This window comes from Telmatherina bonti (assembly GCF_933228915.1).
Source record: "Telmatherina bonti genome assembly, chromosome: 4".
NCBI lineage: Eukaryota > Metazoa > Chordata > Actinopteri > Atheriniformes > Telmatherinidae > Telmatherina > Telmatherina bonti.
The window spans coordinates 32,513,866-32,525,286 of record NC_136622.1 but is presented as its reverse complement, the minus strand read 5'-3'; the positions used below and the strand labels follow the sequence as shown (position 1 = coordinate 32,525,286).

General features: G+C 40.8%; 1 protein-coding gene across 1 annotated transcript; it reads left to right on the top strand.

Annotated features, from left to right (window-relative positions):
• Window positions 1-120: 120 nt before the first annotated feature.
• Window positions 121-11,170, top strand: tamalin (trafficking regulator and scaffold protein tamalin). The gene is made up of 8 exons (XM_079238702.1): window positions 121-435; window positions 2,666-2,718; window positions 3,684-3,738; window positions 6,021-6,123; window positions 7,280-7,373; window positions 8,983-9,049; window positions 9,565-9,631; window positions 10,350-11,170. The coding sequence occupies exons 1-8, from the start codon at window positions 238-240 to the stop codon at window positions 10,838-10,840; spliced, it is 1,128 nt and encodes a 375-aa protein (XP_079094828.1). The 5' UTR covers window positions 121-237; the 3' UTR covers window positions 10,841-11,170.
• Window positions 11,171-11,421: the final 251 nt, after the last annotated feature.

The following is an 11,421-nucleotide window of genomic DNA, read 5'->3' as shown; positions in this document are numbered from 1 at the left end:
CGTCATTGAAGGCACCACAAAGGATGCACGTCAACCCATTTGCGTCCTTCACAACAAAACCACGCCTCCCACTTGTTGAGAGGCAGCGCTCGCGCCGGGAGCCGCGACAGTCAGGTCCACGCTGAGACTCAAACTTCTGTCTGGTTTCTCTCCAAGTCTCTCTCTCTCTCTCTCTCTTGCTGTTGGAGGACGAGAAAACAAACAAACAAAATAGTTACATTTCAGTTATCGACAACTATGACGTTCAGGAGGCTGAAGAAGGTGAACTCCAGCGGGCCGGAGAGCGGATCCGCATCCCAGGACAGCGACATTTATTTCCCTTCGTCCAAGTCGGACAGCTGCAGGACTGTGGATTTACCCACAAACTCCTCCGAGGTTTATAACTACAAGACACTGGCCTATTCTGGAGGCACGCTGCCCAGAAACTTCAAAAAGGTAAGAAAAATACATAAATAGCTGGATGCTGTCAGTGTTTTCTGCCCCTTACTGCTTAAACTATTGATAACTACATTATTTAAACGCTAAAACTGATACTTTTATTGAAAAAAAAAACTATTTTAATTGATATTTTACAAGCTTAGATTGTAATTCTATAAACTGTTTATCAGGTATGAAGTGGGACTGAAACTGTTTCGGGATTTCCAGCAGCAGTTCCCAGTTTGGACCTCACACATTGTAATTTTATTCATTTATTAGGATTAAAATGATTAAGACAGGGAAAAAGTTCATTATATTCCATTTGCTTTTCCATCTCATTCTTTTTAACTAAATGTTTAGTTTTGTAACTTATGGGTTATGTTGTGTTTGTTTTTCTCAGTGATTCATACACACTCAAAAATAGAGGTACCAGCTTGTATCTAAAAAGGTACAAATGCTTGTCGCTGGGGGTGTACTCTTTTGAGAGACATTTCTGTACCCTTCAGTTCTGGTCTATTTTTGTACCTTATCAAGTTCAACCTCACCTTAACAAGTTGTGTTTTTTTATGTTTTCACAGGATTAGGCCTGGTCCATGCCATTTAGCAATATTATCTTATCTTTAATCTAGAAATAATCTTCAAAAACTCAAAATACTGACCAGCCATACACTTAGTTTGCAGCATCTGACCTTCATTGTCTGGTGTAGTAAATGACTGTTAAGTAGTACTACTGTCATCACTCAACTCTGCTCTAGTTTGTAACATTACAGCCATTAACATTACATTTTTCAATGCTGCAGGTTCCCTTATGGTCGAAATGGTACAAATTTGTACTTTATGTCACTTTGAACCCTTTTTCGTACTCTGAAGGTGTGCTTCTGGTCTCTTAAAGACCAGTATTGTACTTTTGAGAGAACATTTCTTTAAAATCTACCTAGAGGTACAGAAATGTCCTTATCTTGTACCTCTATTTTTGAGAGTGTAAAGAACTAACAGATTATCTGAAATGAAATGGAGCTCAATATGACAGTTCAATTCTCTGAAAACTTGCCACAAATCATTTAATCTGCTTTTGAAGATGCTATGAAACAAATGAGCCACCTAAAGCATCTACAGTACATGTCTTCTTGCACAACCTGAACCCACATGTAAAGTTTCTTGCAGTCCTGCTGCCCTCATGGTGAAGAACGACACCAGCTGTAGTCTGTGTTGCATAATACTGGTAATCTACTGCAACTCCACTGGTCAGTCAGCACATTTTCCAGGCTGTTGTTCCTCGTTTCACCCAGTTCTGTAACCTTTTGGAGGTTTTTAGTGCAGACATCTCAGAAGGAGAGTAGCTTTCACACAGGCTTGTGAAGCAGACAGCGTACTGTACAGCAAGGCACGGTTGCATGCAAACCCACACACTGCCAGTGTGTACCAACAGGAGCTGGGGGGGGGGGGGGGGGGGGGGGGGGGGCTACAACAGTGCATTGTGCACGCTGGAGATGGTGGGGTGGGGGGTGAGATCCTGTCAAGCCACCCCCGTTGGTCTCTGTGGGTATTTGGGAATAAATGCACTCATTGAGGCGAGTGCGGGACAATTCTGTAAGTGTTGGGACATAAAGAAAGCAACATTTTATTAGGCGGAGAGACTGCAGCACAAAGCAGGCTTTCATGGGAGCAACATTTGAAAAAGATTGAGTGTGAACAGAGGTGGATTGATTTAAGTGATTTAGTTTAGGCTTATGTGCAGAAACCTTTCTTATTTACACAGTCAGGTAAGGCTGGGGGGGGGGGGGGGGGGGGGGGGGGGGGGGGGTCCTGCTGCTGCTGACTGCACTTTTCTCTCAGTGCACTTATTGTGGTCTGAAGTTTAACGCACTGTTTGTGCAAACTACTTTAAAATATGGGAATTTTTAAGCAGGTCAGCAGTTAAAATAGGCAGCTAATTTGGTGTGAAATTAAAGCTATAATTAGCTGAGGGCTTGTTTTTTTTTAAAGCACACCAACAAGCCGAAGCCAGACATGCAATTCTGGTTTTGGCAGCAGGCGAACATAATGTATCAGTGGCTTTTAAAAACAAACAAGTGAATGGCACGTGTGTGTCCGACTATAAAAACCAGAAAGACTGGTTGATGCGATGATGTGTACAGTAGGTGTGTCTCGGAGATGTTTGGGGGGGTAAACCCCTCTGAGTAATCTTGTAGTGATCTGAAGCAGGTGTCTGACACACTTCACGTCTTGTTTCGTTTTCTCCTCGCAGGGTGGTGGCCCGCAGAAATGGAAACCCCTAACGCAGTCACTGGAACCGCAAAGGTGACGACTCCCACACATGTCCTTAAACTAAAGCGCTCTCATCCACATCTTCATTGGTTTTTTTTTAGTTTTCTGACGACATCGCTGTCATCTCGGAGCGAGAGCCCCCTCGCACACTGATCCTTTGTGCTTGCACTCATCATAACGTGCGACATTCTGGGGGGGGGGGGGCTGTAATGAATTTTCATGTACTTGTCGTTTCTGCACAGACATCCTTCGCTCTCGCAGATGGTTGTACTATGTGCGTCTGTCTGTGACGTCCAGATGCTGCTGGACACAGAGGAAGTGCTGTGCAGCCTGCAGTTTAGATCAGGATGCAAATAAATCCAGACATTTGTAGCCTTTTATTGCAGCTCTTTTGCTGGACTTCTTATTTGACTTTTGAGCAGTAGTCTGCATCCCTTCTCCAACAATCCCTTCATCTGCATGTTATTCAGCTCTGCAGAAGCCCATAAAACGAGCCATTATTTGATTCAGGTGTGTTGGAGAAGGATTGCTTCTGAAAGTTGCAGAACTTAACTTTAGACTTTATATGATATGTGATCAATACAGAAAGAATCCATAAGCAATAAAAAAAATATGTCCATCAGTCTATAAAATAACATATCCTTAAATCTTCATAGATTAAGCCTCATTATAATCTTCCATTTTGCATAAAAATAACTAATCGTCATCCAAATAAATCTCATTTACTTGATTTACAGTTACAGCTCTTTTCTAGTTACATTTTTCTTTTATTTTTTTCATCCTTTTTTATTTAATTAGTGCGTCATTCTCTTTACTGTAAGAGCAAGAAAAACAAGGTTGCATGATTAAAAACCTGCAATTATCAGCTGTTTGCTTGTAAAATGGCTTGCAGTATTAATATATAATCAGTTTGACATGAAAGAAGTGATGACAGATGAGTAGATTAAGACAAAAATATTAAAATGTTTTCTTTTTTTTTTTTTTTTTTTTTACTTCAGGAAAGTGGTGGTCCTGGAGAAAAATGAAGACGAATCGTTTGGTTTTGAGATTCAGGTAAGAGGTTTAACCCTGACATCTCGTACGAGTGGGTTTTAGAACCTTCTGAGCACCATTTAGCAGGATTTTAATGGTCTCTGTCACCAGATGACATGACTCTAATTGACAGAAACATGATGATCTGAGTGTTTCCCTGCTCCAGAGGGCATAAAAGGTCACGCCTCAGTCAAGTAACTCGTTCATGTTAAATCCCATGACTCTAGCGAGGAAGATATGCCTTTTTTCCCCCCCTCCCTTCCAGCATCTATATTTTAAGCTGTGTGGTTTCCTCACACGCATCCCATGTAATACCTGCTCCACTCTCACCCACCCAGACGCTTTAGACATATCTCGGTCTGATCTGCTGCCCTGTAGCGCTGTCTCACAGTGTCGGCTTTGTTATCAAAGCTCATTCTTTAAATAGTTCTCAGAAACGATTAAAGTGTGGGAGCGTAAGATGGAAAATGTAATGCTTTGGTGTTCAGTTAGACGTTTTATGGAGTGAAGTATTTCTTTGAGGAAAAGACATGGTGTTCTATTTACGCTTTCGTTAGGCGTTCCCGCCCTTCCTGACTGCCTGTGGCCAGAAGGAAGTGAGGCCATGAGGAGCAGTTTGATGGTGACAGCCATCACTGCGGAGTCTTGTGTTTCCTGGTGGTTTTCCTCCCTTCGTTTCTGTAATGTTCATGTGGGGCCGACCATCTGCAGCATGTAAATGTGACATTTGCATAGTGGCATGTTTATCTGTTGAAATGCAGAGAGGGAAGCCAGCAGCTGCAAAAAAAATACCAGCCGTTGGCACGCCTGAATTATTAACAGATTTGCATCAACGCACTCAGGCAAGCTTGATCAATTTTTTTTACTTCAGTCCTCATAAAAGGAGATAAAGTTTGAGTTATTTAACAAGAGGTGAGTCAGTTTTTCATTAGCTCGGAAGATAACGGCTTCCTCTGCAGGATGCTCGCTGGTTGGACGTTGCATTACAAGGGGAAGTTAGCTCTTGTCCCACAGCTCTGTGGTCGTTTGCAGACGCTGAAGTGACATGTGGAAGTGCTAGACACGTTTCCATGACAGCAAAACACTCAAGCCTAGTCGTCAGATTAATAAAATTAGCAAGTGCAAGTAAATATGTACATAACTAAACAAAATGAGTACTTTTGGATTGTTAAAAACAGCAGGCCTGAACAAAAACAAGTTTCAGATGATCTGAGTTATCAATAGATTTTCTCTGGTTTCAGCAGGAAATCTGCTTTTTCCAACGTCTTTGGATAAAAAAAAAATGACTCGACCTGTTTTTTATACATATATATATATATACATACATATATATATATATATATATATACATACATATATATATATATATATATATATATATGTATATGTGTGTGTGTGTGTGTGTGTGTGTGTATATGTGTGTGTGTGTGTGTGTGTGTGTGTGTGTGTGTATATGTGTGTGTGTGTGTGTGTGTGTGTGTGTGTGTGTATATATGTGTGTGTGTGTGTGTGTGTGTATATATGTGTGTGTGTGTATATGTGTATATGTGTGTATATGTGTGTGTGTGTGTATATGTATATGTGTGTGTGTGTGTGTGTGTGTATATATGTGTGTTTGTGTATATATGTATATATGTGTGTGTGTGTGTGTGTGTGTATATATGTGTGTGTGTGTATATGTGTATATGTGTGTATATGTGTGTGTGTGTGTATATGTATATGTGTGTGTGTGTGTGTGTGTGTATATATGTGTGTTTGTGTATATATGTATATATGTGTGTGTGTGTGTGTGTACATGTGTATATATGTGTGTGTGTGTGTGTGTGTGTGTGTGTGTGTGTGTGTATATATACTGACCAAATGATTCATCTGTAAGTTAATAGACAGGTTTGTAATATTTGCAGCGCAAATGAATAATCTTTTATTTTTTGTGTAACACAAGAGTTGGTACAGAAGTTTAAGTAATACTAGTTTATTGTGTTTCAACATTTACTGAGCTGAAAAACGAAGTTTTCTGTCAGTTTGGGCAGAATTTTAACGTCACATGTAAATGAGATTACTCCAGTCCGATATCAGATTTTTTTTGTAAAACAAGAAACAAACATCCTCATTTTGCTTCTGTGCGTCACTTTGCCATCCCATGATACAACCTTTGTTCCGTCACTGTCCATCCCATCTTTGGCTGCATGTCTCGCTGTGGTTTCCTCCATGTTGCGTTGTGTTCACCACATTATTTCAGAACACCAGTCGCTCTATGTAGGGTCATAAGGAAGTGCCCAGACAGATTGTTCTACCTCTTTCAGACTTACGGCCTCCACCAGCAGGACCAAAACTCTGTGGAGATGTGCACCTTTGTCTGTAAGGTGCACGAAGATAGCCCAGCCCATCGAGCAGGACTTAAAGTTGGTGAGTAAATCTTTCTTCCCTCTGCATGGTTCCTCTTCCAGCCTGAGCTGCATCTCTCCATCTAAGCCTGAAATAACCTATAAAACACTTGAAACAGAGGTGAGGGGAAGTGAGCGTGGCATTTGGTTTTGGTTCAGCTTCGTGTGCTTCGTGTTTTCCAGTTGCTATTGTTGCACCTTACATCAACAAAAGCACTTGTCAGTTTCACCCTGCTGTTAAGCTGTTTATGGAAGTACAAATATGACTGAACACCCACTCAGGTTTCCAGGCAACAAACACGCTAATGATCGGCTATTTTAGCCAACGAGTATGTGCCACCTCCTGACATATTTTAGAGGAAGTGATATTTTTATTTTATGCCTTGCTTTGTTTTTGTTTTTTTACCCTCTTGTTATTTGAAAAAAAAAAGGGAAAAAGTAGAAGCAGTGTATTAATAAATCAGTGTTTTTTGCTGATGTTCTGGGCAGGAGAGGGTCGGGCAAGGGTGGTAAAACTAAAGTGAACCGATGAGCAGCAGCTGTCTGTAAATCATCTCTGGTTTGGAAACTCGTGACAGCTGACTCACGAGCTGGCCGCTCTCTGCCTTAAGTCTCCATCACTTTGTCAAAAAAAAGCAGGGAATGTGGTTATTTGTTGCCGCCGCCGCCTCTTTCTAGTGTACAACATGAGTTTGTCACATCAGAGTTTCACTTCCGACATTCCTCGCATGCTACCTCTATTGTCCGTTGCGTCTTGCTGTGAACACAATGACTTCACCGCTGTGGTTGTTCAACGGGGAGAAATGAGCTTTGTGATGGAAAGCTTCACAAAGGTCGCTGTCACAAACGAAAGTCCGAAACGCGTTTAATCTCCCTACTGGGCTGAAACTGAGAGACTCTGGCAGATTAACGGCTTTAGCAACATACACTGCACCGTATTCCATTTAAAATAAAGGTTTCACATGAGGAGACTTAAAGGTAATGCTGAGCTGAACGCCACGACTGCACACGTTTGTGATTCACGTGTCTCCAGGTTTCAGCTGGAATCAAACATGCATCAGTTTGGCGGCATCTTGAAGTAATTGAAGCCACAGTAGATGGAAGCATCCTGACCTCACGGCTGCTGTATGTCATTTATATTTATGCGCGTGTGTGTGTGTGTGTGTGTGTGTGTGCAGGAGACACTATTGCAAGTGTGAACGAGACCGCTGTGGAGGGATTTCGACACAAGGACATCGTTCAGCTCATCAGGGCCTGCGGCAATACGCTCAGGTAAACACAGTCAAAGCAAAACATCATCTTCAGCTGGAATATCTCATGTTGGAGTTTATATGTTCATTTTGTTCTAGTTTTAAAGTTTTATTTAGTTGGGCATAAACAAAAACAGAGAAAAATTTGAGTGTTACCATGGTAACTCCTTTATGAATAACTAACCTGCTCTGGAGGATGGAAACAGGAATACAAATCAATCATTTTCATTAATTCATGTCTGTTACAATAGTTTTTACAGCATTAAATCGTGGTTTGGGGATACCTGACATCACGGTTATGGGTTTATGTGTCGTGTTGCCATGACAACCTGTGTGCGTTCATAATAAAGTACAAAAACAAAATGCAGAAATATTTTATGCCTGATTTCCTTCCAAGTCTTTTTTTTTTTAATACAAAATGCATATAATTCTGCTAACAGAACAAAAAATTTTCCTTTCTTTAAAAGAAAAGAAAAATCATTTAAATAATCATTCATCATTTAAAAAAACCAAAAAAAAATTTTAAATGAATTCTTGATCATGGATGCAAACAGGACTCAACTCAGTCACAGCAACAGAAACGTGTCTTTACTAAAGAAGGCCGCTGTTTTTAATTAGTGTGAGAGAAAACACACTTTTATCTGACATTAAACAGAACCAGATTGGAAATGAACAAAGTTTAAAAGGTCAATATCTTCATTTGGGTTGTAGGTGTGGTTCATATAAGTTGACACAAAAAAAAGCTTAAGTTGTTTCTCACCCATCAGAGCAACGTCAAGTGGAAGTTTGCTTGAGTCTGGTTCTCACCGGGGCAGCAGAGTTTGGTGTCTGCTTGCACAATATCAAACAATAGAAACTTTCAATTCCCTCTGAAATATGATGCATTTCCTTATTTCATGTAGTCATTGTGTATATATCTAGATTTAGGCTCCTGGGAAGTAAAAGTCTTACACTTTTTTTTTTTTATTCCTCACATAGTCATACAAAAGGCAAAACAAGACTTTACAAAAAAAAACAAAATCAGAACACCATGCTCGAAACTGAAAATCTATGAAACACTTCATAGATTAAAATATGAGAAATTGTTTATTTGAGAACTATTTATCTCAGTTGAATATCATCATGATCTCAGTCTTACATGATGATGTTCGAGCTCCTCGTTTCCCAGTTTCCTTAGTGGGTGTTTTAATTTGAAGTGTGCTCGCTTCCTCAGCCTCCGTGTCTGCTTGTAAAAGATTAAAAGGACAATTAGTGCAGCTCTGCTGCAAAAAGAACCACAGCAGAGTGGCAGACTCGGGTTTTACACTCTGACATCATCAAACTATATGCACAAGTCAAATCCACATTAACTACCAGTGTTAACAAGCTCTATAAGTTATTCTTCCACTTGTGATTTAAAGGGGTTTGTAGCACTGAAGCGTCACCGAGTGGAAACTGTTTCAGTTTTTCATTCTTCCTCACTGCTTGTAAACGTCCGTACGGCAACAGACTCCTTCCCACCACTGGCTGATGAAAAGGGCCTTTCATACTATGGAGGTTGTTTTGTAGTGCTGTTTTCTGCCCTTGTAGTTTTTATAAGTGCTTCCTGTTAAACTTAATTAGTCTGTGGCCTTCTGGTTTTTCACATGCAGGATGGAGACGGTTTACAGCGACTCCATCCGAAAAGCTGAGCTGGAAGCGCGGCTGCAGTATCTGAAGGTGAGTGTGTTAAGCATGTTGAGTAATTCAGCGCTGAGACTGTGTCCAACAGCTCTGCACATGCGCGCTTTTTATTGCATCTTAGATATTAACGCTACCCCCCCCTCTCGCTCGATCGCTGCACACCTGTCTCCCTCGGCAGCTCCACCTGTTGTGTCTGCAGTTTGTGCAGCCGACTCGCAGATCGCTGCAGACATTCTCAGCTCAAGCTGCCAGTGAAGTGGTTTAACTGAGCTGGGATTACAGCAGCTGTCCAGCACTAATCCACTGCAAAACAGCAGCCTTCTCGCTCACTAATCCATCATTTTACAGATCAGTGTGAACACGCTGCTTTTGCTGCAGCTTGATCTTTTTTCTCAGTACAAACTGTTAAATGATAAAACCACAAAGAGTCGTGTTAATCACCATAATGTTGGTTCATTACATGCAGTCTTTAGATAGAAGTTGTTCTGTTGACTGTGTGCTTTTGGTTTTTTTTATGATGAACTTAAATAACGTTTGTTTCCTTTTTGCAGCAAACTCTTCATGAGAAATGGGATGAATATCGCTCGTTGATGGTGCAGGAGCAGAGGCTTGTTCATGGTAGGTCGTCCTGTAGCCCTGTAGAAAGAATAAGATGGCTGATATTAACTAATGACACAACAACAACCAAACAGTCTTCAAAATATGCAGGTAAAATAATTAGCAACAAGATATTAGTCACTTTTATTTATGTATGTATTTTTATATTATTTATGTATTTATTGTTGTGATTTCTTTTGTTCAAATCTTCCTTTTAAATTAACTTTTTCCAGTCTTCAGTTTAGTTTTAATGATAAATAAATTCAGGTGTTAAGGGATTGATATTACAGATTATTGACAATACTACATATTATTGATACAAAAATATGTATATTATATGTTTGTCATATTTAAATGAATAAAAAGTCAATAAATATTACTAGTTTTGTACTGAGGGTTCAGTTCCAGCTTCATGCTTGTTTTCAACAATCAGCTTTCTAACCAAATTTCTTGCAATAATTTTTTTTTTTTTTTTTTTTTAAGAATAAAAAATATATAAATTCACCTTTTTTGGCCAAGTGGTGAGTTAATCCTGTTCTACAGGCAGTCCTGCTGCATAGTGAAGTACAATGAGGTGACACTACAGTAATAAATCTGTGCTTAAATTAAATGCAAATGAGATCTGAATAGTTAAATAACGAACAAGTTTGTGTTCTTTAAAGTTTTCCTACCTTAGTTTTCCTAGGTTTGAGTTGATGCTGTGGTGGTTCTGTCCTCACGCTGCCCTCCTCTCCTGCAGGCATAGTGATGAGTGATGCTGCAGTGTACGAGTCCCTGGAGTCAGCAGGCATCTACGGCAGCCTTGGCGCTCCGAGCCCTGCGGCTCAGAGGGCCCTCCGCGGCACCGGCAGCACCAGCAGCAGCGCCAGCTTCCTCAGCACGGCAACCGAGGACGACCCTCTCTACCAGACCTGCCTGTACCAGGCCGACGGTACTGCGGACTCAGACAACGCAGAGAAAAAGAAAGAGAAGCAGCTGCCGCAGAAGCAGCAGCGTCTCCGACCGGCCAGCGAGCTCTTCACCGCGGCAAAGACCCAGCTGACCCGCAGCGCCAGCACTCGCAGCTACATAAGGGGATCTTCGTCGTCATCGTCATCCGTCTCGGGGGAGAAGCAAGGAGGATTCGGATCGCTGCAAAAGAAACCCAAACAGAAGAGCTTCCGTAGGCGCATCCTTAAATTCATCCCCGGCTTGAATCGACCTCTGGAGGAGGAAGAGAGCAAACTGTGAGCAGTAAACGTCAGAGGACAGACCAAAACAAAAAAATAAATAAAACACAACGAGTATCAAACTAAACCAAAGATGTCAGCAAATCAACCAAAAAGTGAAGCGTTTGGGACCAAAGCAAACTGGCTGGACCGATGAACATTTGGCTGCGTTCGGTATCTTCCAGTGTGTACACAACTTTTCCTTCTGTTTATCTTGATTTTTAAGTTATTTATTTATTTTTACATGTTATGTTTATGTACAGAATGAAGATTTTTTTTTCTTTTTACTGCACACAAAACTTGTCACTGCTGGAGAAAATTGTGAAACAGGGTTTTTGTAAAAGACGAGTTTGACGACGACTTGGGATGACTCGGATCCTGCCTTACTTTTCCACCTGAGATTACGGTTCCTAAAATAAAGTATGTGGCATTTGCAGACGTTGCGCTCATTATTCTGTGCACAACTGGCAAGAAGAGCTATTTTGTTCAAGTAGCTGCAACTACCTGTGGGAATTGTAGCTACTGATTTAAAATCAGCTCTCTGACCTTGAGTGTAGACCTAATTCGTCTCAAAAGACTGTTTCCCTTTTCATATGATGCTTA